The following is a 26,785-nucleotide window of genomic DNA, read 5'->3' as shown; positions in this document are numbered from 1 at the left end:
TAAAAAATGTAAAATATTTCACAGTTCTGAATAGGAAAAAAACCAGTAAGCAACCATGAAAAATTTAAACAAAGGTGCTGTGACTAGCTTCCTCCTCACATTTTCATGTGCAAATAATTTTCAGAATAAATTTCCCAAAATAATATTGCTGGGGTCAAAAGGTTTAATCTTTTTAAGGTCCTCAATCCACACTGCCATGCTACTTTCTGGAAAGATTGTGCTAGATTATATTCCCGTCAGCAGTGGCTGACTTGACCCCCTCCTTTCAGCACATTGTATGTTACGAATTCTTTTAAATACAAAGGTAGTATACTGCCCATTGTTAAAAAATTTAAATAGTACAATAGTACTATTAAATTAATTCACAAAGCCCTCTCTTCACCCCAGAATTACACTCTGAGTAACTACTAATAATGGTTTGTATATCTTCTCAGAACCTTTCTTAGATACACACACTCTTACATATGTATCCATATACGCACTGTTCATAATACAATGGCATCATAGTATATATAAAGGTGATGTTGTGCAACTTGTTTTTTTCTTTCTGTGATATATCAGACACCCTTCTCTGTCTGCATACAGATCAACCTCATTCTTTTTAATTGTTGTGTTATAGCCCATAGAATAAATAGAACTGTAGTTTACTTACAGATTTCTCTACTTTAAAAAATCACCTTGGGACTTCCCTGATGCTCCAGTGGTTGAGACTGCGCTCCCAATGCAGGGGCCCCGGTTTTGATCCCTGGCGAGGGAGCTAGATCCCACATTCTGCAACTAAGACCCAGTGCAACCAAATAAATACAAACAAAGTGTTTTAAAAACACCTACATCTACTTTTTCCACATACAAATAAAACTGCATTGATCTTCCCTATACATACGTGCTTATGTACTTATGCAAGTGATTCTATAGGATAAAATCTTAGAAATGGTGATGGCAGGTGACAGTCTATGCATTTAACATTGGAAATAAGTACTATAATATGTACCAATATTGTATGAGAGTGTCCAGTTCCCTGTACCTCTGCTGGATATTATCAGCCTTATAACTTTTACCCATATGATTATCTCATTTAATTTCCATTTCCCTTATCACTAATAAGGTTGTGCTTCTGCCCATTTTTTTGGTCATTTATATTTCTTCTGTGGACTGTCAGTTCTATCTTTTACATGTTTTTCTTTCAAGGTTTATCTTTTCAAAATTGATTTGAAGTGCTCTCTGTAAAGTATAGATATTCATTCCCTGCCACTAAATGGCTTCTTAGGTGGCCTAATCCCAAAATTCTCTTCCATTTTCTTCTATTACATTTATAGTTTGTTATTTTACTAGATTTTTTGGCTCCATCTCTAATTGTTTCATATGGTATGAGAATAGGAATCTCAGTTTTTAGAAAATAGGTAGCCATTTGTGCCATTATGTCTCTCCCCAACTCATTTGAAATGCCACCATTATCATACTCTGATTTCCCATATCCATATGGGTTTGTTTTCAACCTAGCTTTCTCTTCTGCTGATATGTGTCTATTCCTATGCCAGTGTTTTTAAGTACTTTTGCTTTATGGTATATTTTGATATCTTTTTTAAAAAGATAGTATTATACATTTACTGTTCCAGAAAACTGGGGAATCAACTTAAGTTCTGTCTTTTCAACATTTCATTAAATAAGGTTAGCAAGAACTGATACCATTCTCATTTTGATCTGGTTCTTCCAGAAGCATCATTTATCTCAGTATATTTGTAGGGTTTCTTTTATGTTTGTATTTCTAACACACTTCTTGTTGGATTTATTGTAGCTTTTTATAACTAAAGATTGCTATTTTGATAGGTGAAAATGATATATCACTTAATTTACACTTTGACTCTAGAGAAGTCAAATTTTCTCAAAGTGTATTTAACTATTTATGTTCTATGAATTATTTGATCATATTTTTGTGTTGGGTTCTTAATCTTTTATGAGCTTATCAGATCATAAAGATACTAATCCTTTGTCATAAGTACAGAAGATATTTTTCCAGTTTATTGTTTGCCTTTTAAGTTTATCACTTATATTTTTACTTTGAGAAGTTTAAGAGTCTAATATAGTTAAATTTTGTCAATCTTTTGTGATTGTTTTTTTTTTACTATTGCTATTAAAGTCCCCTGAAATTTTATACTGAATGATTTCATATTTAGGACAGACAGATTTGCCATGTAGAAAGTTAGACATGTTGGCCTGATAATGGAATCAGTTAAGTAATTTCTTTATAGGTATTTGACAATGTAGTGTTATTATAGTGATTATAATATAGTTATATATTCTATATACATTCTATATATAATCTATATATAGATTATAATATAGGTATTATAGCTAATGACTTTTGTTTTCATTGTAAATGACAGAATATTATGTATTTTACATATATGATATAGTATGTACCAGGATGAGTGAAACATTTGGTTATGATTTTTCATTTTAATTTTTGGTACGTACAGTAATTCTAGTACCTTTAATGAAATTGTGTCATAAGAATTCTCAGATTAAATGTTTAAAGAAAGTAGATGGTGTGTTCTGATGTTAAATTTGCTATAGTGTTAAGATTAGAATATATCTTTAATTGACTTGTCTGTCTTCACAGGGAGAGTTATCCAGATTTTTGTCTGTAAAACTCTCCCCCTCCCCTTTTTCTTCTCTCAGATTCTACCATAGTTAGGTAAAGTTACATTGATACAAGTTTTAGTAACTGTTTTGCAGATGATCTAATGCTCTCAGTTCCTGGAGTTTATATATGCAAGTACACTACTTAAATTACCCTTTTCTTATCATAATGAATGTGCTTTTATTGCTTTAAAAAAACCCTTAAAATATTTATTAGGAAAGATCAGCATCTGAGAATAGGAGTTAATACGCTTTCTCATGGAGAAATTAGTCCATGGAATTATAGTCAATAATTTATGGTAAAAGAAAAATCAAAATAGGCATTAGAACTGTACCTAAAACTTTCTGTAGTTTGACTCTAAGACTGAATATTTGGTTTTTATATCTTTTGAATACTAAATACATTGTCTTATATACTGTACACCCTCAATGAATAAAATATTTGTAGTGAATAACCAAATGAAACACCTCTATTAATGGTACAAATTCTTTTCAAATTGCTTGGAAGTACAATTCTGAAACTTCTACATTAATTTTGTTTAATCCATTAAAGTATGTACAGACAGCCTGCAACATAGCTTTCCTACCACTTACGTTAGAAATTCCTTTTATACTTAGGAAGTGAAAGTGTTAGTTGCTCAGTCATGTGCGACTCTTGCGATCCCACGGACTGTAGCCTGCCAGGGTCCTCTGTCCACGGAATTCTCCAGGCAAGAATACTGGAGTGGATTGCCATTTCCTTCTTCAGGGGATCTTCCCAACCTGGGAATTAAACCAAGGTCTCCTGTATCTCCTGCATTGCAAGCAGATTCTTGACCATCTGAGAGCCACCAGGGCTTAATATTTGTTTACTTGATCAGTTGGTTAGCTCATTTGTAGATGACTTCTTTGTTGAATTAGGTCTTTTGATTTTCATGTTAGTTTAAAGAGCTATATAGAACAGTGCTGCCTAATAGAACTTTTCTGCCATGATAGAAACATTCTGTATCTGTGATGTCCAGTAGAGACTCAGCTTACTGCATGTGACTAATAAATACTTAAATGTGGTCAGTCAGACTGAGAAACTGATGGTTTAATCTTATTTAATTATAAATGACTTAAATTTCAAAAAAAAGCATGTTGCCAGTGGCTGCTATATTAGACAGCACAGATATACATGGGCTTCCCAGGTGGCACAGTGGTAAAGAATCCAGCTGCCAATGCAAGAGACACGGGAGACACAGGTTCAATCCCTGGGTGGAGAAGATCCCCTGGAGGAGGTGACTGAGCTTCCCTGGTAGCTCAGTCAGTAAAGAATCCGCCTGCAGTGCAGGAGACCCAGGTTTGATACCTGAGTTGGGAAGATCCCCTGGAGAAGGAAACCAAACCACTCCAGTATTCTTGCCTAGAGAATTCCATGGACAGAGAAGCCTGGCAGGGTACAGTCCATGAGACCGCAAGAGTCAGACATGACTTAGTGACTAAACCACCACCACTACCTGGAGGAGGAAATGGCAAACCACTCCAATATTCTTGTCTGGAAAATTCCAAGGACAGAGGAGACTGGCAGGCTACAGTCCATGGGGTCACAAGGAGTCAGACATGACTGAGGGACTGAGCACATATGCATGTTATACCTACTTTATTTTTATGTAGTTTTCCAAGTTATTGTAAGTTTAAATTTTGGGTAATTTTTCTAATTTCACCAGTAGTGTGAGGGAAAACTCTTTGAAACCTATGGTAAAAACAACAACACAACATCTAATTCTTTTTTTAAAACAGTAATTTATTTTATTATTATCATCATTTTGGCTGCACTGAGTCTTCGTTGCTTTGCATGGGCTTTCTCTAGTTGTGGCAAGTGGGGACTATAGTTGTGGTGTGGGCTTCTCACTGTGATGGCTTCTCTTGTGGAGCACAGGCTCTAGAGTGTGTAGGCTTCAGTAATTGTGGCCCACGGGCTCAGTATTTGTGGCTAACGGGCTCTAAATTGTGGGCTCAGTAGTTGTGGCTCATGGGCTTGCTTGCTTCATGGCATGTGGAATCTTCTTAGACCAGAGATTAAACCTGTGTCCCCTGCATTGGCAGGCGGATTCCTAACCACTGCGCCACCAAGGCAGTCCAACAAGTTCTAACTCTAAAATTTCCCTTATTGGTATTTTGAAATGTTTACTGAATTATGTGCACAGTCGGGATCACAAGACTCATTTGCATAGAATTATATATTTGATGGAAATAATTTACAATGATTATAATAAAACTGTTTCTTTGTATTTGATTTTCATTGCATTTATATGAAATGTTAGGCTGTTACATCAAACATACCACAGACCATTTCTCCTCATATCTTGAGGTGATATTCTGAGGAAAAACGTATGTTCTAAGGACCCATGAACTAATGCTCATTTTAAAATTGGTCCATGTGAATAAAGCTTTTGTTCATTTTTAAGCAGCTGATTTAGAAGAAAGTTTTAATGAACATGAACTGGAGCCTTCATCGCCTAAAAGTAAAAAGAAAAGTCGCAAAGGAAGGCCACGAAAAACTAATTTTAAAGGACTGTCGGAAGATACCAGGTCTACATCCTCTCATGGAACGGATGAAATGGAAAGTAGTTCCTATGTAAGTAGAAAATTGTTGGATTCTTACTTTTGTGGCAACATGAGTATACCTGTGTTTATAGGTAAAGTTAATCATTTGAAGTGTTAACTAAGCTTGAGGTACTGATAGCATATTTTTTATGGATTTTTTTCAAGTTTTTCTTTTTCTTTCACGTTTGCAGAGAGATCGATCTCCACATAGAAGCAGCCCTAGTGACACCAGGCCTAAATGTGGATTTTGTCATGTAGGGGAGGAAGAAAATCAAGCAAGAGGAAAACTGCATATATTTAATGCCAAGAAGGCAGCTGCACATTATAAGTGCATGGTAAGTATGGTTCTTTTTATATGCTTTTAAATCCAAGTTTTGGAAAGGCATTTAGCTAGTGACCAAATATAGAACTTCCCTCCACAGTATTCATATTTTAGAATTAGGAATAGCATATCCTATAATCCCAAATCTTTTTAAAAAGTATAATTGACTTATAACATTATATGTTTCAGGCATACACCGTAGCAATTCAATGTTTTTATATATTATGAAATGATCACCACAATAAGACTAGTTACCATGTATCATAAAAAGTTGCTGCTAAGTCGCTTCAGTCATGTCCGACTCTGTGCGACCCCAGAGATGACAGCCCACCAGGCTCCCCTGTCCCTGGGATTCTCCAGGCAAGAACACTGGAGTGGGTTGCCATTTCCTTCTCCAATGCATGAAAGTGAAAAGTGAAAGTGAAGTCGCTCAGTCGTGTCCAACTCTTAGCGACCCCATGGGCAGCCTACCAGGCTCCTCCGTCCATGGGATTTTCCAGGCAGGAGTACTGGAGTGGGGTGCCATTGCCTTCTCCATCATACAAAGTTACTACAGTATTATTGACTAGGTCTCCTATGCTGTATATTACATCCCCAGTTCAGTCTCTTAGTCGTGTCCGACTCTTTGTGACCCCATGGACTGCAGCACACCAGGCCTCCCTGTCCATCACCAACTCCCGGAGTTTACTCAAATTCATGTCCATTGAGTCAGTGATGCCATCCAACCATCTCATCCTCCGTCATCCCCTTCTCCTCCTGTCGTCAATCTTTCCCAGCATCAGGTTATTTTGAAATGAGTCAGTTCTTCACATCAGGTGGCCAAAGTTTTAGAATTTCAGCTTCAGCATCAGTCCTTCCAATGACTATTCAGGACTGATTTCCTTTAGGATAGACTGATTGGATCTCCTTGCAGTCTGAGGGATTCTCAGGAGTCTTCTCCAACACCACAGTTCAAAAGCATCAGTTCTTTGGCACTCAGCTTTCTTTATAGTCCAAACCTCACATCCACACATGACTACTGGAAAAACCATAGCTTTGACTAGATGGACCTTTGATGGCAAAGTAATGTCTCTGCTTTTTAATATGCTGTCTAGGTTGATCATAACTTTTCTTCCAAGGAGCAAGCGTCTTTTAGTTTCATGGCTGCAGTCACCATCTGAAGTGATTTTGGAGCCCCCCAAAATAAAGTCACTCACCGTTTCCATTGCTTCCCCATCTATATGCCGTAAAGTGATGGGACTGGATGCCATGATCTTAGTTTTTTGCATGTTGAGTTTTAAGCCAGCTTTTTCACTCTCCTCTTTCACTTTCATCAAGAAGCTCTTTAGTTTTTCTTTGCTTTCTGCCATAAGGGTGGTGTCATCTGCATATCTGAGGTTATTGATATTTCTCCCCATAATCTTGATTTTAGTTTGTGCTTCATCCAGCCCAGCATTTCTCATGATGTACTCTGCATATAAGTTAAAAAGCAGGGTGACAATATACAGCCTTGACGTACTCCTTTCCTGATTGGGAACCAGTCTCTTGTTCCATGTCCAGTTCTAACTGTTGCTTCCTGACTTGCATACAGATTTCTCAGGTCAGGTGGTGTAGTATTCCCATCTCTTGAAGAATTTTCCACACTTTGTTGTGATCCACACAGTCAAAAGCTTTGGTATAGTCAATAAAGCAGAAGTAGATGTTTTCCTGGAACTCTCTTGCTTTTTGATGATCCAATGGATGTCAGCAATTTGATCTCTGGTTCCTCTGCCTTTTCTAAATCCAGCTTGAACATATGGAAATTCATGGTTCACATACTGTTGAAGCCTGGCTTGGAGAATTTTGAGCATTACTTTGCTAGCGTGTGAGATGAGTGCAATTGTGCGGTAGTTTGAGCATTGTTTGGCATTGCCTTTCTTTGGGATTGGAATGAAAACTGACCCTTTCCAGTCCTGCTGAGTTTTCCAAATTTGCTGGCATATTGAGTGCAGCACTTTCACAAATCATCTTTTAGGATTTCAAATAACTGAACTGGAATTCCATCACCTCCACTAGCTTTGTTCGTAGTGATGCTTTCTAAGGCCCACTTGACTTCACATTCCAGGATGTCTGCCTCTAAGTGAGTGATCACACCATCATGATTATCTGGGTTGTGAAGATCTTTTTGTATAGTTCTTCTGTGTATTCTTGCCACCTCTTCTTAATATCTTCTGCTTCTGTTAGGTCCCTACCATTTTTGTCCTTTATCAAGCCCATCTTTGCATGAAATGTTCCCTTGGGATCTCTAATTTTCTTGAAGAGATCTCTAGTCTTTCCCATTCTGTTGTTTCCTCTATTTCTTTGCACTGATCGCTGAGGAAGGCTTTCTTATCTCTCCTTGCTATTCTTTGGAACTCTGCATTCAGATGCTTGTATCTTTCCTTTTCTCCTTTGCCTTTTGCTTCTCTTCTCTTCAGAGCTATTTGTAAGGCCTCCTCAGACAGCCATTTTGCCTTTTTGCATTTCTTTTTCTTGGGGATGGTCTTGATTCCTGTCTCCTGTACAGTGTCACAAACCTCCATCCATAGTTCATCAGGCACTCTGTCAGATCCAATCCCTTGAATCTATTTCTCACTTCCACTGTATAATCGTAAGGGATTTGATTTAGGTCATACCTGAGTGGTCTAGTGGTTTTCCCTACTTTCTTCAATTTATGTGTGAATTTGGCAATAAGGAGTTCATGATCTGAGCCACTGTCAGCTCCTGGTCTTGTTTTTGCTAACTGTATAGAGCTTCTCCAAGTTTGGCTGCAAAGAATATAATCAATCTGATTTTGGTGTTGACCATCTGGTGGTGTCCATGTGTAGAGTGTCCTCTTGTGTTGTTGGAAGAGAGTGTTTGCTATGACCAGTGTGTTCTCTTGGCAAAACTCTATTAGCGTTTGCCCTGCTTCATTCTGTACTCCAAGGCCAAATTTGCCTGTTACTCCAGGTGTTTCTTGACTTCCTACTTTGGCATTCCAGTCCCTTATAATGAAAAGGACATTTTTTGGGGGTGTTAGTTCTAAAAGGTCTTGTAGGTCTTCATAGAACTGTTCAACTTCAGCTTCTTTAGCATTACTGGTCAGGGCATAGACTTGGATTACTGTGATATTGAATGGTTTGCCTTGGAAACGAATAGAGATAATTCTGTCGTTTTTAATATTGCATCCAAGTACTGCATTTCGGACTCTTTTGTTGACTATGATGGCTAGTCCATTTCTTCTAAGGGATTCCTGCCCGCAGTAGTAGATATAATGGTCATCTGAATTAAATTCACCCATTCCAGTCCATTTGAGTTTGCTGATTCCTAAAATGTCGCTGTTAACTCTTGCCATCTCCTGTTTGACCACTTACATGGCCTAGATTCACAGACCTAAGATTCCAGGTTCCCTTGCAGTACTGCTCTTTACAGCATTGGTCTTTACTTCCATCACCACTCACATCCACAACTGGGTGTTGTTTTTGCTTTGGCTCCATCTCTTCATTCTTTCTGAGTTACTTCTCCACTGATCTCCAGTAGCATATTGGGCACCTACCGACCTGGGGAGTTCATCTTTCAGTGTCCTATCTTATGCCTTTTCATACTGTTCATGGTGTTCTCAAGGCAAGAATATCTTGCCTTGGTTTGCCATGCCCTTCTCCAGTGGAGCACATTTTGTCAGAACTCTCCACCATGACCCATCCGTCTTGGGTGGCCCTACATGGCATGGCTCATAGTTTCATTGAGTTAGCCAAGGCTGTGGTCCAGGTGATCAGATTGGTTAGTTTTCTGTGACTGGTTTTCAGTCTGTCTGCCCTGATTAGTTTTCTGTGACTGGTTTTCAGTCTGTCTGCCCTCTGATAGAGAAGGATAAGAGGTTTGTGGAAGCTTCCTGATGGGAGAGACTGCCTAAGGGGGAAACTGGGTCTTGTTCTGGTGGGCAGGGCCATGCTCAGTAAATCTTTAATCCAATTTTCTGTTGATGGGTGGGGCTGTGTTCCCTCCCTGTTATTTGCATGCCTGCTATGCATGCTAAGTCGCATCAGTCCTTTTGGACTCTACAGACAGCAGCACACCAGGCTCCTCCAGTCCTCAGGATTCTCCAGGCAAGAATACTGGAGTGTGTTGCCATTTCCTTCTCCCTGTTATTTACCTGGGGCCAAACTATGGTGGAGGTAATACAGGTAATGGCAACCTCCTTCAAAAGGTCCCATGCAGGCACTGTTACACTCAGTGCCCCCATACCTGAAGCAGGCCACTGTCGACCCAGGCCTCTGCCAAGACTCCTGGACACTCACGGCCAAGTCTGGGTCAGTCTCTTGTGGGGTCACTGCTCCTTTCCCCTGGGTCCTGGCATGCACAAGGTTCTGTTTGTGCCCTCCAAGAGTCTGTTTCCGCAGTTCTCTGTAAGTTCTGGAGGCTCTATGGTGGGGTTAATGGCGGCCTCCTCCAAGAAGGCTTACGCCACACCCAGGTCTGCTGCATCTAAAGCTCCTGCCCCTGCAGCAGTCCACTGCTGACCCGTACCTCCGCAGGAGACACTCAAACATGGTTCTGTCTCAGTCTCTGTGGGGTCTCTGGGTCCTGGTGCACACAAAGTTTGTTTGAGCCCTCTGAGTGTCTCTTTTAGATTATGTTCTATAATCCCAAATCTTCATAAACTCTAGATTTTAAAATATATAGTGTTTATGATTTTAGTGGGATTTAAAGTAATCCTGATTGTAGTTACTGTGTTCCAGATAATCCATAATTAACAGTCTTATAACTAAAAACATCACCTTTATGAACTTGTCTTGGAAGCTGTGTTTAGACCCCACTATAACCTGGTAAAAATCTCTCTTATTGTATTTCTTATACTGTATTGCAGTTATTCATTTATGAGCCTTAATTCCTTGAGGGTAAAAACTATATCTTTGCATCATTAGATACAGGCCTGACACATAATATATGTAAGTATTTTTGAAATAGGTTGTATTGAAATTATTTATCCCATTGATGATTAGCTTTTAAAAATTATATTATTTATAGAATTCTCTAGTGGTCCAGTGGTTAGGACTCTACACTTTCACTGCAGAGGACCTGGGTTCAATCCCTGGTCAGGGAAGGAAGATCCCACAAGTCATGTGACATGGCCCCAAAGTTTTTTTAAAATTATATTACTTATTTCAGGAGTTCTTAATCAGAGATGCATATCAAATTTATGTGGGGAGGTTTTTCCAAAATATATATCCCTGGAGTAGATCCCAAACACGTCTGCTGCTGCTGCTGCTAAGTCGCTTCAGTTGTGTCCGACTCTGTGTGACCCCATAGATGGAAGCCCACCAGGCTCCCGTCCCTGGGATTCTCCAGGCAAGAACACTGGAGTGGGTTGCCATTTCCTTCTCCAATGCGTGAAAGTGAAAAGTGAAAGGGAAGTCACTCAGTCGTGTCTGACTCTTAGCGACCCCAGGGACTGCAGCCCACCAGGCTCCTCCATCCATGGGATTTCCCAGGCAAGAGTACTGGAGTGGGGTGCCATTGCCTTCTCCGCCAAACATGTCTAGTTGGAAAAAAAAATCTCCAGGTGATTCTGATCTGTATCTGTGGTTGAAATTTGTCATTTGAAACTATTTTTTTAAACTTTGTGGAAATGTAAAATAGTTGAGATGACAGGATGACACTGCTGAACTCTTCTTGTTTAATGAAGCATTTAATCTTGTTCCTGTACTGGCAATATTAGTTTTATTCCATTGTTCTTATTTTGAGTTATATTTTAATCAGACATGTGACTAGATTAAAACAATATTTGAGTCTATTTGATTAAGGAAAAGTCATCTTTCTCAGGATATTAAAATAATCTAACACATTTGTGCACACATTGTTTAATCTTTTCCTCACAAGGATTCTGAATATTACATGTTTTTGCATTTTTCTTCTCTAGTTATTTTCTTCTGGCACCGTGCAGCTCACAACAACTTCAAGAGCAGAATTTGGAGATTTTGATATTAAAACTGTACTGCAGGAGATTAAACGAGGGAAAAGAATGGTCTGTGCTTTTATGTTTATGCTATGCACCGTTACTCTTCTGACTTTGTGCTTTAAATTTAGAACACATCTTAAATTCATCCAGTCACCAAAAATTTTAATATAAAGTAGTTCATGTGTTAAAGCAAAGTATATATTTGACTCATTTGTAATATAATAAAGGATGCTGATGTTACTGAAAGTTATTCTTCTTTCTATGTAACTTCATTACTTAAGAGAATTATACAGAGATTTATATTTCAGGGTATTTTGAGAGTCTTTTAATAAAATAAATGAAGATGTGAATGTGACACACCTTATTAAGTTTAAAATGTTAAATTGTTTAAGCTCGCTTTAAGAACAATTTCATGACCCCAATAGAGTATTGAGAACCTCCCCATGTTGTTATTCATTCTTTTTTTTTAAATAAAAGGAAAAGATTTTTTTCAGAGCCTTCTGTTTAAAGTTCACATACATAGTTGTCTCTTAATATGTTTATCATAGCTTTAAAGTTTCCTTTATAAAATGTGCCTAAGCTCGTGTTTTTAAACATACTGAATTACTAATAAATAGCTTTAAGAAATACTGGCATCTTTATTTGATCACTTACTCCTTTACAGTTTATGAATATTATAAAATGTTCTAGGAATGCAAAATATTTAAGACAGCAGTTGTCTCTAGAAATGACTTTATTTAAAAAATTTTTATTGTGAAAGTTTTCAAACATCAAAATTAGAAAGGCTAGTAATACATGTCTGTCCATCACCTTGACTCATCAAGAATTTGCGGCACTCGTTTCATCTATGCCTTTTATTCTTGTTGCTTGAAGTATTTTAAAGCAGAGCTGAGACTTCATATCATTTCACCTCTACATATTTCAGTATGTATCTCTTAAAAGTTGGGCATTTTCTTACCTAACCACAATGTTATTACAACTTACAAATTAACAATGAGTCTTCAGTATCATTTAATACCTAGTTTGTATTTGTTTTTCCCCAACTGTCTTAAAGCTATCTTTTTAAAGTTGGTTTGTGTGAATCAGAGGAGGTTCACACATTGCATTTGGTTGTTACATATCCCTTAGGTAATTTAGGGCACTCCGTCCTCCCTGTCTTTATTGTTTCTGTTTTGTTGTATGCCATTGACTTGTTGAAGAAAATGAATTAATTGTCCTATAGAACATCCCACATGTTTTATTTGTCTGTTTGCTTTTTCACAATGCCATTTAACTTGTCCCTCTATCCACCAGATTTTCTTTTAAAGTGGAAGTTAGATGTAAAAAACTGATTAGATTCAGTTTTCAACATTTTGGGGGGTAAGAACTCTTCACAGGTGGGACTATATCGTCCATATTTTATCACATCAGACAAGTCATAATGTCTGATCCTTGGATTCAGGTGGTGAGTCAATCCCTCCATTGTGAAGTTCCCCTTTGATCTGTTTCAGACATTGCTGATCTTTGTCTGAATTGATTAGAAATGACTTTTTCTCTGTGGAACTGCATTTTTGAAGGTATAAAAATTATTGATATCATCTGTTCCATTTAAATCCAGTTCAGTTTCTTGATACTTTGATTATTCTTTTAAAAAACGAAACTCCTTTAAAACAGAATGTGGAGTATTAAAAAAAAATAAAGGGGAAAACAGTCATATGATGTTGAGCAATGTTGTTATGTCATACATCTGAAGTCCAATAGGTGACTAGGATAGCCATTCAGTTCTCTTGATCAGCTTGCTTGCTTCTACACTATTGACCGTTAGTGTCAGCACTAACCTAGCATTTTCCCATGTGTGCTTCAAAGGAAATCGCTCCATCAAGATGCTCTCCCACTGCTCCAAAATTAAAAGGGCATCTGGAATTCAATAAACTTGGAAACTGTTTACTATACCCTCCTTCCTGGAGGAAAGGCTGTCAGAAGTTCTGCAATCAAGTAATCTGTTTAAAACTAGCATTTCTCAAACTTCTTTGAGTATGAAACTCTTTTGCCAACAATCACCTTAAGTCTTACGAGAATTTCAGCCCCTTAGTCTCTTTCTGCCCTTTTGCCTACTTGGTAGCAATCCCTTTCTGGGGGGCATTGCTTTCCTATCTTCTCATTCTTCCCCCTGGTCATAATAAGAAAGGGACTGATTGCAGGGAAGAGAAGAAGCCAACCACTAAAATATAGAATATATTTTTATGTGTGTTTGCCAGTATTAAGGAGTGTTCCCTTTATGTTTCAATGTCAGATTGCTAATGGTTACCAGAGTTAAATAATGGAAACATCAGGGGTGACTACATATTAGAAAGTCAAAGTATGATTTAGATTGTAACACTATTTAATATACATGCTATACTATAAGTTCAGTGTACTCTCTTTCAATAGAAAAACTTTTCTTTGTAACATGGAATGTTTGGCTGAAATATGGCTAAAATAGAAAAAATAAGATTGCATAAACTTGGAAATACTGCTTATAATTATTCTTTCTCTTCCCCTAAACAGAAATGTACACTTTGCAGTCAGCCTGGTGCTACTATTGGATGTGAAATAAAAGCCTGTGTTAAGACTTACCATTACCACTGTGGAGTACAAGACAAAGCTAAATACATTGAAAATATGTCACGAGGAATTTACAAGTAAGAGAACAACAATTGTCCATTTTCCTAAACTTGTCAGTAAGTAACCACCCTTAAATAGATGACATTAGTTTACTTGCTCACGCTTCTTAGGTGATGTTTAGCCACGTATAGAATACTGAGGACGCTGTATGAGTACTGCAGTGGCATTTTCCTCTGCCTAGACATCTCTGGATTAGCATTTGTTTATCCAATGTTTGTTATGCTTCCTATGTGCCTGGCATTGGGCTAGGAGCTGAGCATACAACAGTGATCAAAATGGACACAGACTGTGTCTTCATGGAAGCTCACAGTCTAGTGGGAGAAACATATCAGTCAAATGGCCACATAAATAAATATACAATCACAAACTTCATAAACGGTATAAAACAGTGGTCCTCAACTTTTTTGGCACCAGGTTTCCGGTTCCGAACCAGAAGAAAATTTTCCCATGGACTGGAGGTGGGGGGGGGGGGTGGGGGGATCGTTTCAGGATGATTCAAGCGCATTACATTTATTGTACTAATGATAATCTATATTTGCAGCCACTCCCCAGCGATAGCATCACCACCTCAACTCCACCTCCAACCATCAGGCATTAGATTCTCATAAGGAGTGTGCAACCTAGATACCTTGCATGTGCAGTTCACGGTAGAGTTTGCCCTTCTATGAGAATTCAGTGCTGCCACTGACTGGACAGGAGGTGGAGCTCAGGCGGTAATGCAAGCAAAGGGGAGCAGCTGTAAATACAGATGAAGCTTGGTTTGCTCACGTCCTGCTGTGCAGCCTGGTTCCTAACAGGCCATGGACTGGTACTGGTAGGGGTTGGGACCCCTGATGTAAAAGTTCTGTTACAAAGTGCTGTGAGAGCATATAAGGAGGAGGAGCTAACCTAGTCTGTAGTGGAAAAGTATCTAGGAATTTCCTTAAGGAAATAGTGCTTGAGCTGAGATATCAAAGGCAAAATGGATGTGGGTGTTGGAAGGTGTTCTAGGCAGAGAGAACAGTGTGTGCAAGGCCCTAAGATGGTACACAAGCCAGGGTGCAAATGGTGGGGAGGGGGGAGGTGATGGTAGGAGACTACTGCTGCAAGTCCAGGTGAGAACTGCTGGTAGATTAGAATAGTAGTTGTGAAGATAGAAGTCTAAAGGTACTCTTGGAAGACTGATGAAAGAGTAAGGTTTGGAGATTTGGGATTCTATGTTACCTTCATTTTTTTATGGTCTTCTTACCTGTGCTGCATTGGACTAGTGGTATCAATATGAATCTCTAATGGTTCCCATTGTTTAATCAAATGGAGAGTAAGTTGATAGGGATCCCTGAATATTTATTTGGTTTGTCTTTGCAAGTTGTAAAGGACTTCTTTGCTCTCACATTCCCAGTGTGCAGTAAACCAGTGACCCAGAGTCAGCTACTTCATGGACAAAGCAGTTTGTGTCAGCAGTCACCAAGCCATTTGGGTGACTGCATGAGGTGCTAATGCTGTGTTATAAACTTGGCCAAACTTTGCTTAATAATAAAGGCACATGTTTTTCAAATGAATTCTATCAAGCCTTTAAGGAACAGATAATTCCAATGTTATTTTTAAGTCCTTCTGCTGCTAAATCGCTTTAGTCGTGTCCTACTCTGTGCGACCCCATAGACTGCAGCCCACTAGGCTCCCCCGTCCCTGGGATTCTCCAGGCAAGAACACTGGAGTGGGTTGCCATTTCCTTCTGCAATGCATGAAAGTGAAAAGTGAAAGTGAAGTTGCTTAGTCGTGCCCGACTCCTAGCGACCCCATGGACACATAGCAAAAAATGGAAAACTTCTTGATTCACTCTGTAACACTTGCATAGTTGTGACACTAAATCTGACAAAGATACCATTTAACAACAGAAATTTAAGAACTAGAGACTGATCTTACTTTTATAAATATATGTACCAAAATCCAAAATATTAGAAAATCAAATCCAGGGCTGTAGTCTAACAGTTTCAAGATTATTCAAAATTAGGACTGTGACCCATTGTAATTAATAAAGAAAAATCCTAGCGCTTTCCTAGTGGAAACTGAAAAGACATTTGATATCATTCAACATTCATTTCTGAATTTTAAAGTAAGGTAGCAAAAGTACTCTTGGTTGTAAGCTAAGAGTCTTACTAGAGTGTTAAAAGAAAAAAACAGCTTCTTTGGCATTAAAGTAAATGGACCATGGTTCTTAACCAGAAGGTAGAGATAGCCCTCTTTAAAAATGGTCATGCCTGGGCCCTACCCTCACAGTAGGTTGAGGCCCAAACCTTGTATTTTATGACTTGCCAGGACTTCCCTGGTGGCTCAGATGGTAAAGCGTCTGTCTACAATGTGAGAGACCTAGGTTCGATCCCTGGGTTGGGAAGATTCCCTGGAGAAGGAAATGGCAACCCACTCCAGTACTCTTGCCTTGAAAATCCCATGGATGGAGGAGCTTGGTGCAGGCTACTATCCATGGGGTCGCAAAGAGTCGGGCATGACTGAGTGACTTCACTTCACTTCACTTAAGTGATTCTCAAGTTCATCTCTAATTAAGAACCACTATACCAATACACTTTCATTCAGATCATTTCAGATCATTTCATTTCATTCAGATCATTTCAACAAGACAAGGGTGCCAACTACCAAAGTCACTTTCACTGTTCTTCTGGAGGGTTAAGCTGGTACAACAAGGAAAGGAAGGAAAATGTATAGTAAATATTGTGAAGGAGAAAAAATTGTCAATATTATTGATTTCATTGTCTACCAAGAAAATCCAAAGAAATCAACTCTGAATTTATTAACAGTTTATAAGAGCTCACTCAGTAAGACTGCTGAGTATGAGATGAATTTTTAAAAACAATTCCATGACGAAAAACCCCCACAGTTCCATGGCAACACACTCCAGTATACTTGCCTGGAGAATGCCATGAACAGAGAAGCCTGGCAGGCTATAGTCCATGGGGTTACAAGAGACTCAGACATGACTTAGCAACTAAACAACAAATAGCTAGTTAAAAAATGTAAAGGAAAACTGTCTCCCACTCCCCCTGCCAAACTCTTACTCCTCTTCACACACACACACACACACACACATACACATACCAAAGGTGAACTTTGTTTTAAAAAAATAGCATCTTACACAGGACCCCAATGAATGACAAAGTATATTATGATCCTTGATAGACTCAACTTTGAAAGATACTTATTCTTCCCAAGTTATACATTTTAATACAATTTTAATGAAATCCAACTTTTTGACAGTTTTATCTAAAAAAGTAAATGTAGTATTATTGTCTATTAGTAATGATTGTTACCTTATATACCTGGAAAAAGAAATGGAAACTTAAACAAGATAGAAGTTTGTTTCTTTCCTGAAAGACGTCCAGGGGAAAGCAATGCAGATTGGTAGGCAGCTTTTCAGTGTTATCATTGGTCCCCATTTCCTTCTTCCCATTGTCTCTTCCTTCCATAGGAAGCAGGAGGAAGCAGGGGCAAAGGAAGATGAAAGGGCCAAGTTGCTGTTGCTCCACCTGAGTCAGGCTTTAATCAGCCTTCCTGGAATTTCCATACACTCAGCATCTCATTTGCCAGAATTTAGTCATGTGTCCAAAGGAGTCTGGGAAATATACTCTTAGTGGACACATTGCTACCCAAACAATGGTTTAGTACTATGTAGGTAAGGGCAGGGATAGATATTGGAGCAGCCAACTAATCTTTATCACATGAAGCCAAGAAAATTTTTAATGCAATTGAGAAGAGAAATCTTCCTGTTATATATCAAAGCCAATCATATTGTATAGTAATGAAAATAGTATGGTACTGGCCCAGGGATAAAGATCACTGAAGATAGATCCATATCTTTGTTGGAATCTTAGAATCTAAGAAGATGCCTTAGTGGGTATTGCTGCTGTCACTAACAATGCAATGAAACTTCTTACACATACATGTTCTTGCACTGTTGTCTGCTCAGTCCACACAAGCAGACTAGTAGTAAAAGATATATATTATTTAAGGTTTAGGTCTCCAATGATAAATTGCTCTCCATTTTATATCTGTGGTTCTTTAGAGAATTTAAATATTTTACTTTTATTTGGGGGGAGGCAGAGTTTACAGGGGAAGTTTCCTTTCCTGGTTAACTTGTGTGTGTTGCCAGTAAGGACTTGGACACCATTAAAACTAATTTTAGAAATGGAAATGTTCACAGAGTTGGAGGCTTTCTGCTTAGAGAAGTTGTAATGTTTCAATCATGTGCTGAGTCACTCAGTCGTATCCAACTCTTTGTGACCCTTTGGACTATAGCCCGCCAGGCTCCTCTGTCCATGGGATTAATTTTTCAGGCAAGAATACTGAAGTGGGTTGTCATTTTCTTCAGGGGATCTTCCTGACCCAGGGATCAAACCTGTGTCTCCTCTGTCTCCTGCATTGCAGGCAGACTCTTTACCCACTGAGCCATCAGGGAAGCCCCCAGTCCAGATATAGTCTACCAGTTGAACTGAACTGAACTGAATGTTTGTTAAGTTGCCAGGGGAACAGAGCTAAAGAGTTAACCAAAGGTGAAATTCTCATGCAGAAAGGGGAAATATTTTTATTAATGTTTCACCTACAATAGCAAGAAGAAAAGAAAGAAAGGAAAAAAATCAGAATTCCATCAAGAGACTTAGTAAATGAATTTTCGTACATACAGTGGAATGCTATGCAGCAGTTAAATAAAGTAGACCCATGTGTAGAGTTATGAAAGAGGTATTTCCAGTCAAGGGGGGGAAGTTGCATAATTCTATTTTAGCATATGAAAAGTACATGCATACAAGATATGTGTATTTTTTAAAGCCTATTTGTCCAAATTATATTTAGATCCCGTCACATTATAGGATTGTTTTTGGCCACACTGCACAGTATGTAGGATCTTAACTTCCTGACCAGGGATCAAACCCATGCTCCCTGCATTTGAAGCACAGAGTCTTAATCACTGGACCACCAGAGAAGTCGCATGGTTTTTATACATAAAAGAATTTCTTGGAGTATCGTCAGCAAATGTAATAGCTGTCACCTCTTATTCATTGCATAGGGAAGAAGAGACAATTTTATATTCTCCTTTATATAGTTCATGAGCAATACATTATTTTTTAAAGTAGCCAATAATGTTTTATTTTTAATTTTATTTAGTTATTTATTTTATTTGGCTGGGCTGGGTCTTCGTTGTGGCATATGGGACCTAGTTCCCTGACCAGGATTGAACCCCAGCCCCTGAATAGGAGCATGGAGTCTTAGCCACTGGACCACCGGGAGTCCCCAATAATATTTTAAAATAACAAGCTCATTTAAAATATTTAAAATCAAATATATGAGAATTATTGTATTTAAAATTTAACTTTATTTAGATATATTTTTCACAATAGTTATCCATTTTCATTTCAGAAAGAAAATGGAAACTACAGATAAAAATAAAACTTAGTATCAACTTTAATTCTAGCATCAAAGATAACTTTTAAATCTTCTGGAATGTTTTCTTCTAGACATTTATGTGATTATTTACATGTATACATTTAAAAAACCAAACTTTCTTATATATAATATTTTATAACCTGTTTCCCACTTCCTGTATCTTTAGTAGAGGCATTTTTTCTGTGATGTTAAACAGTAGCACATCACCATTTTAATGGTTGTCTAGTATTCCACTGAATGCGTGATTTAGCCTGTTTAATCAGTTCTTTTAGACGTTTAGATGTTTTTTTTAGTTGTTAGAACACCATGTTGCAGTGGTCATCTCTGAACAAAAATATTTGGACTGGGATCTACGATGATTTGAAATGTTCTTTTCATTTTTTCACATTGAAATTTGTTTCTAAAATTAGAAGGTGGAATCTAGCTTTTTTCATGGAGACCATTGAGTTCAAATAAGTCCATAACCGAGTAGTTTGGGGAGAGAAGAATGGGCAGATAGGAGGAAATGAAAGGAGGAATATTTCTACATGAAATGGCTTCCTTCCCTTCTTTCTTTACCAGTCCTCTCTGGATCATGAATCAGTTCAGTTCAGTCGCTCAGTCATGTCTGACTCTTTGCGACCCCATGGACTACAGCATGCCAGGCCTCCTTGTCCATCACCAACTCCCAGAGTTTACTCAAACTCATGTCCATTGAGTTGGTGATGCCATCCAACTATCTCATCCTCTGTTGTTCCCTTCTCCTCGCTTTCAATCTTTCCCAGCATCAGGGTCTTTTCAAATGAGTCAGTTCTTTGCATCAGGTGGCCAAAGTATTAGAGTTTCAGCTTCAGCATCAGTCCTTCCAATGAATATTCAGTACTGATTTCCTTTAGGATGGATCATGAATATATTCATATTAAAAAGGCAAGGGAAGATTATATAGTGATCTTTGTATCCTGTTTTATTGTATTTCTAAACTATATAAATATATAGTTTTCTAAAATGTTAGCCTCCCACCATAAAATAGTAAGTTCTGTGACAGCAGAGATCTTTGACTGGTCAACACCTGTGGCCTGGGTGTCCCGACTGGGGAAAGACACATAATGGATCTATGGGAAATAGTCCTTGAGTGAAAAATAATCCCAGAGAAGATTAATATTTTTCTAACAAAGAGCTCATCTTTTAGATAAAATTCTGTTATAGAAATTTCTAAAACTACACAACTCCTAGTCTCAGCAGGTACCAAGTTATTGCACAGTTGTTTCATCTACATTTTTTTTCTTTCTGAGGTATGTTAAAGCAGAATCCCAGATCTTCTGTCATTTTATCCTTAGATACTTTAGTATCACTGTGCAATTATTATCACACTTTTTAAAATTAACAGTAAATTCTTAGTATCATCTCATACCCAGTCCACTTGCACCTTTCCCCAGTTGTCTTGAAAATGTTCTTTTGGCCTTGATTTGTTCAAACTTCAATACATTCACAGTCCTTACATAGCATTTAATGGAAGTCTCTTAAGTAAGTCTCTGTCAATAAAGAACAGTCCCCACTCCACCCTTGCCTTTTCCTCCTACTTATTGAAGAACCCTGATAAGTTGTCTTGGAAAAGCCCCTTGTTCTAGATTTTATCTATTTACTTGTTCGTGGTTTCATATACCATATACCTCATTTCCTACCCCTCTGTATTTCCTGTATTTATAACTTGGTTCAAAGGCTTAATTAGATTCAGGTTGTATTTTGGAGGAAGATACTTCACGGGTACACTATAAAAAAGTCTCACTCTTGATACTTGAAGTCATGATTTAAAAAGTGATTCCTAATGTGCAGTGTTTGAAGAGTAGAAATTCTCCATAGTTCTTTGAAAATTATTGAAAATGTTTTAAGAATAAAAAGTGATGAGCAAAACTATGTCAGAAGTCAATTATCCTTGTTGCCCCCCCAACCCCACCTCTGCCATTTATTCTACTCACTTGTTAGAAACGTTCATGTTAAAGCTACTCTTACATCATCTGTGGCAGATGAATTCTTACGTGATCATCTTTTATCCATTGCTGCCCACAAGAGGGCATCTACTGAACATTTTTTAAGCATTGTTCCATCTTGTCATCTTGTGTATAATTGCCTTAAAACTAAGCTCAGATCATCCCCCACCCTTCTCTGACTATGGTGGAGATGATTGATTATGCAAAATATATTGGTGCGTATATAGTAAAACACCAATAGTAAAGCTTCCCTGGTGGCTCAGATGGTAAAGAATCCGCCTGTTAATGCAGGAGACCAGGGTTCAATCCCTGAGTTGGGAACATCCCCTGGAGAAGGCAGTGGCTACCCACTCTAGTATTCTTGCCTGGAGAATTCCACGGGCAGAGGAACCTGGTGAGCTACAGTCCATGGGGTCACAAAGAGTCAGACAAATCTGAGCAACTGACATTTTCACATATATACTGAAAATTGATATTTTTATGTTGGCTGAAAACCTTTTTAATCTCATTGGGCAAAGTGAGGAATTGCCTTATATTTGAACATATGTGGTAACTTTCATCCTAAACCAGAGGTTTTATTTGAGATGAACTTTTTGTATCTCATTAATAGAGTGCTTTCCTTTCTATTAAATAGAAATGAACCTTTACCTAATTGTGGAGAGTTTTTGGATGAGGAGACCATATTTTAAATGGGCGTCAACCTCGTCCACTAATGATGTAAATATGTTCTCATCAATAATGACAAAACATTTTGAGATTCTTGTCTTTCATCATTGTAGACTATATTGTAAAAATCATAGTGGAAATGATGAGAGAGATGAAGAAGATGAAGAACGAGAGAGTAAAAGCCGAGGAAAAGTAGAAATTGATCAGCAACAACTAACTCAGCAGCAGCTTAATGGAAACTAGGTATGAAAGTTAACTATATTGGCTGTGTTGTCAGAATACAGTACACACTGATAAATATATATTGAACTAATAATGTGCAGTTTGGTTTTTTTTTAATGCTATTATATTTAGTTAAGCATGTTACTAGAATGCTGAGGATGTGTAGGCTTGCATAGTTTTTTTTTCTTTTAACTAGCTGATTTTGTAACTGTAAAAACAAGCTATCCACTTTATCAATAAATGTAGTTGTAGTGTCAAACCAATAAGATATTCTTGCTCCTCAATAACATTTTATTTATTGTGCTCCCCTCAAGCATCATATTTTACATTTTTTTATCATCTTTTAAACAGGTTCATGGGACAGAGTTAGAAAACTGGGAATGAATAAGACATCCATAACTACTATTCTTTTTTCACTGTTTTCTAAAATCAAAAAGGGTTTGTAACTTTTTACTGCCCAACTCTTAGATCCTTCATTGAACTGCCTAAAAGCATCTTGTTTGTTTTATGAGCCTTCACTAGATGGCAGAGTTTGACATGTTGATATTACGTAGCTGTAGTTTGCAGTTTCTGGGAAGCAATTGAAACACTATTAACCCTGTGTATAGTGTCAACAGTTAAAGCAGACATTGAAATGAAGTAAGCTATATTTCTGGACTGAACAAAGTTCTACTGTTTAGAATGTCTAAGTTTGTTTAGTGGATTCATACTCAAGGGAAAGCGTAAGCAAATTTCACTTTACAGTACAAACATGCCTCTGGTGGCAACACATGGGAATTTTTGAATTTTTTTTTCCACGCTCAAGTAACGGAGGCTAGAAATGAAGAGAACCTTCTTTTTCTCTTGGCTTTGACAGCACATGCTAAAAAATCTCTTCCAAGAAGTGTGCTAAAGCTTTTCATTTGGTTCCTGTTAAAGTTGTTTTCACTGACCAGCATGGACTCGGGCAACTGGTGATTATAAGCTTTGAGCTCCAGTGCTTATGCCAAAATTCTCTTGACAGTAAACCTCTTCTCTTTTCATGTCATACAAAGAGCTTCTAGCAAAATGATTGGATCCTTTCAAGTTTAAACTAACATTTGGCAACAGCAAATGAAACCTCTTTAAGATTTAAGGGGTTACCACTTACTAAGGACTTTAGCCACCATGTCTGAAACTTGTTCCTCTCAAGTGCCGTGTTTTTGTGGAACACTTCATATATTGGCCCAAAGTATGTAAGGAGGTCTCATGTGCTGTAGAAGTAAAAAAAAAAAACAGTCTTTGCATAAAACAGTATTTATTTTTAATTTTGTGACCACTATTTTAGAAACTTTATTTAATATTTTTAATGTTTTCATTCATTGCTTTGCTTATCTATAAAATAGGCTTCTGTGTCCTATTTTCCTTCTGGTAATGTTCGGTATTGTTTCATTGATCATCAGAATTGTTTCTCAAAGCCTAAGAACCCAGCTTTTTAGAAAGGATTTTCACACTGGCATTTCTAGCTAGTGATATTTTCTTCCATTTACCTGCTGAAGCACATTTATCTATTTCTTTGTGGCAAAACCAAAAAAACTTTAGTTGTGTTCTGCCTAATATTACCATAGCACCTCAGTATCAAGGGTAGGGATTCTGATTTCTGGTTTATTAACCTACCACATTAAAGCAGATTAGCCAACAAGAAATAACATGTTAACTTGACTGTACATTGAGATGTTCTGCAGATTATGGAAAAGCATTTTAAAAATGTAACAGGTGGAAAATTACACTGTGCTTAATGACTGATTTTTTTTAACTGCCAGTCCCTTAAAGTCACATTTGTCAAGTGTGTATTCACACATTTACTTAAATCAAGGGACTCAATGATTGCTTTATTTTAACCATCTTTTATTATTTTTAGAAGGAAACTAGCTTTAGTAGTGGATTGCCCTATACGTTGTTCTCCTTTTGCTCTAAATATACCATTGGATTTTTTTGTGTATGTATGTGATGAATTTTCAAAATTCACCATGACTTGAAGTGCAACGACAGATCTAGATGTTTGTTTACCAAGCTATGTGACTTTTCCCAAAGGATCTGTACTTTATTTCCTTACAGCAGCTTGAAACCCATTATTTTAAATCTTTGAATCACTGTGTCTAGATCATTTTTACATTGTGTGCCATAGACTTACCCACGGAATAATAGAGCACCTTCATTTTTGGACAACTACTGTAATGATATTTTTAGGAAAAATGGAAGGTGCCAAGGGGTAATAATGGCCAGTCAATAATCATATAATGAACTTCAAATACTATAGCTGTCAGTTAATAAATTTGTTATGTAATAAAGTGTATGACTTTGTATGGGTTTCTTCAACCCTTTCTCTGCCACTAGCAACCAGAATAGCACTTTACCATTTGGTTGGCTAGATAAGTGGCTGGCTACCTATTTTTCTCACTGTGGTGTCATTGGCTAAACAGTCTTTCATTAAAAATTGAAATGTAAATTGAAGTCACATGAAAAATCACCTTCGGTTGTAAACTTCCAATATTTTGATTCTCTATCCATGTTTTCGTCACATGCTGAGTAAAAGTGCCTTACAATGTAAAAATTGTACAGTACTTATGTTCCCAAGTAGCATCATCATCTTTTGGGTAGTAATTACATTGTGGTATGAATATTTAGAAAAATGGACCTCAGCAGTGTATTTACTGTTCATCTCTTAAGTCCTTAACTGTAGTTTTAATAAGCATGACATTATTTGATAAGTATATAACATTTACATCATTTCAAAAAATACTGCCATGACTGTCCTTTATGCATATTTTAGCTTAAAATTTTGAAGCATTTTTTCTTTTTTCCTTTTTTTTTGTTTTGTTTTTGTTATCGATATTAAACAGTGTAATCTTTGCAAGCATATATTGAAGATTATTCTGGAGCATTTATTGCCTTACCAGAAATGTTAGTAAGAAATGTTCTTTAGAGTAGAAAGATAGACTTGAGTTTCTATACTTTAATGAGCTCTTTGTTCCTGGGGGGAGGGGGGTGGGAAGGGTGAGTTTTACTTTCATCTCAATTTATTAAAAACCCACAACTGAAGTACATTTTATTTCAATGATCATCAGTTTTAGAATTTCGGATAGTACTTGCTCTGGAGTACATGTTACTCAAGATATTAAGAGAATAACAAGATATGTAGATCTACTGTTAAATCAGAATCTATGTACTTGAACAAATGTGTGAATCTTAAATATCTCAAAGCAAAAGAAAAGTGTTCTAGAATGTTGTTGCTTTTTTAAGAAGCACTAAAGTTAGACCAAGGTATACAGTTTTGTTCTAACAGACATTTAGGTTATTGTAAAGATAAGGAATGCATTATGGGTCAAAATCAAACATTCCTCTCATATTATGTATATTTTGTTCCTGTTATATTGGCTTTATTTTCAAAATTGTAGTTTGTAGTATTAGTTTCCTTTTATTGGTATTCTTGCATATACTATTCATTCAATAAATGAGTTATGACTTTCATGTTTGTACTTATGTCTTTTTTGTACAAGGGTATGATGAAGCTTATCTGTAACTGCAATAGTATTATGTTCCTTTTAGTCTTGCTATTATTTCAAGGTGAAATGCCTGGTTTGTTTAATAACTTTGTGGTTAAATAAGTATGAAAGAGAGAAAAGTGTGAATTTGAGTTAATTTTGACGTTTCACACATAAGGCTTTATCAGGGAGAGAAACAGCAAATCTTTCAAAAGTATAATAGAACTGCATTACATCTTGTTTCTTTTATCATTACATGATTCAGATACCTATGACTTACATCAGATCCTCTGAAACCTAGTTAGAAGGCGATTTTAAAGATAAACCCAAACTCCTAGTATAGTTTATCAGCTTGCTCATAAGGGTGCAAGGTTAATATCCTTGTCATAAAGGAATTCCATCTTAAAGATTTAAATGTACTTCCTTTACTGTGGACACTTCTAGCGGTAGTGCTCATATATTGAGGTGGTCCTACTGAGGGCAGAAATCAAAGTTTTGGTTGGTAGAATATACTCATTCCATACATATAATTTCTAACCTGCATGCCTGCATCCCTACTCAAGAGGAAAAAGAAATCAAGCAAGAGATTGCTGATTAATGCTGGAACTAGAACTATAGCGTGCTTTATTGCAAATGTTACCTGTCATGTTTGAGTGAGTGAGTGTGTGTGCGTGTGCGTGTGTGCGCACATTGAAAATCCATTACTGAGCTTCATTTTAATTACCCAATAAAAATATGGAGAAGAGAATTATGTGGTTTTTCTTTAGCTAATTGAAACTATTTACAGCTGGGGTTTGGGATTGGGGTATTTTTGTTTTCTTTTTTCAGCATTGCTGAGGTCATTCCAAAGCATAAATGTGGTAGAATTTCCTAGGAAAATTCTATG

General features: G+C 37.3%; 1 protein-coding gene and 1 long non-coding RNA gene across 5 annotated transcripts in view; one reads left to right on the top strand and one right to left on the bottom strand.

Moving 5' to 3' along the window:
* Positions 1–25,885, top strand: part of PHF6 (PHD finger protein 6) — a 48,845-nt gene extending 22,960 nt beyond the window's left edge. For 2 of the 4 annotated variants that reach the window (XM_070365434.1, XM_070365433.1), the window contains 6 exons: positions 5,070–5,239; positions 5,400–5,543; positions 11,430–11,534; positions 13,995–14,128; positions 22,288–22,417; positions 22,748–25,885. In XM_070365434.1, the coding sequence (XP_070221535.1) occupies positions 5,070–5,239; positions 5,400–5,543; positions 11,430–11,534; positions 13,995–14,128; positions 22,288–22,417 (683 nt within the window). In that variant the 3' untranslated portion in view covers positions 22,748–25,885. Of the gene's footprint in view, positions 1–5,069; positions 5,240–5,399; positions 5,544–11,429; positions 11,535–13,994; positions 14,129–22,287 lie in introns of all 4 variants that reach the window. The other 2 variants (XM_005911176.2, XM_014483502.2) reach the window with 2 other exon arrangements.
* Positions 1–26,785, bottom strand: part of LOC138986406 (uncharacterized) — a 146,602-nt gene that overhangs the window by 107,665 nt on the left and 12,152 nt on the right. The gene's annotated exons all lie outside the window — the stretch shown is intronic.

Source organism: Bos mutus, chromosome X, assembly GCF_027580195.1.
Source record: "Bos mutus isolate GX-2022 chromosome X, NWIPB_WYAK_1.1, whole genome shotgun sequence".
Taxonomy (NCBI): Eukaryota; Metazoa; Chordata; class Mammalia; order Artiodactyla; family Bovidae; genus Bos; species Bos mutus.
This window is presented reverse-complemented; position numbering and strand designations above follow the sequence as displayed.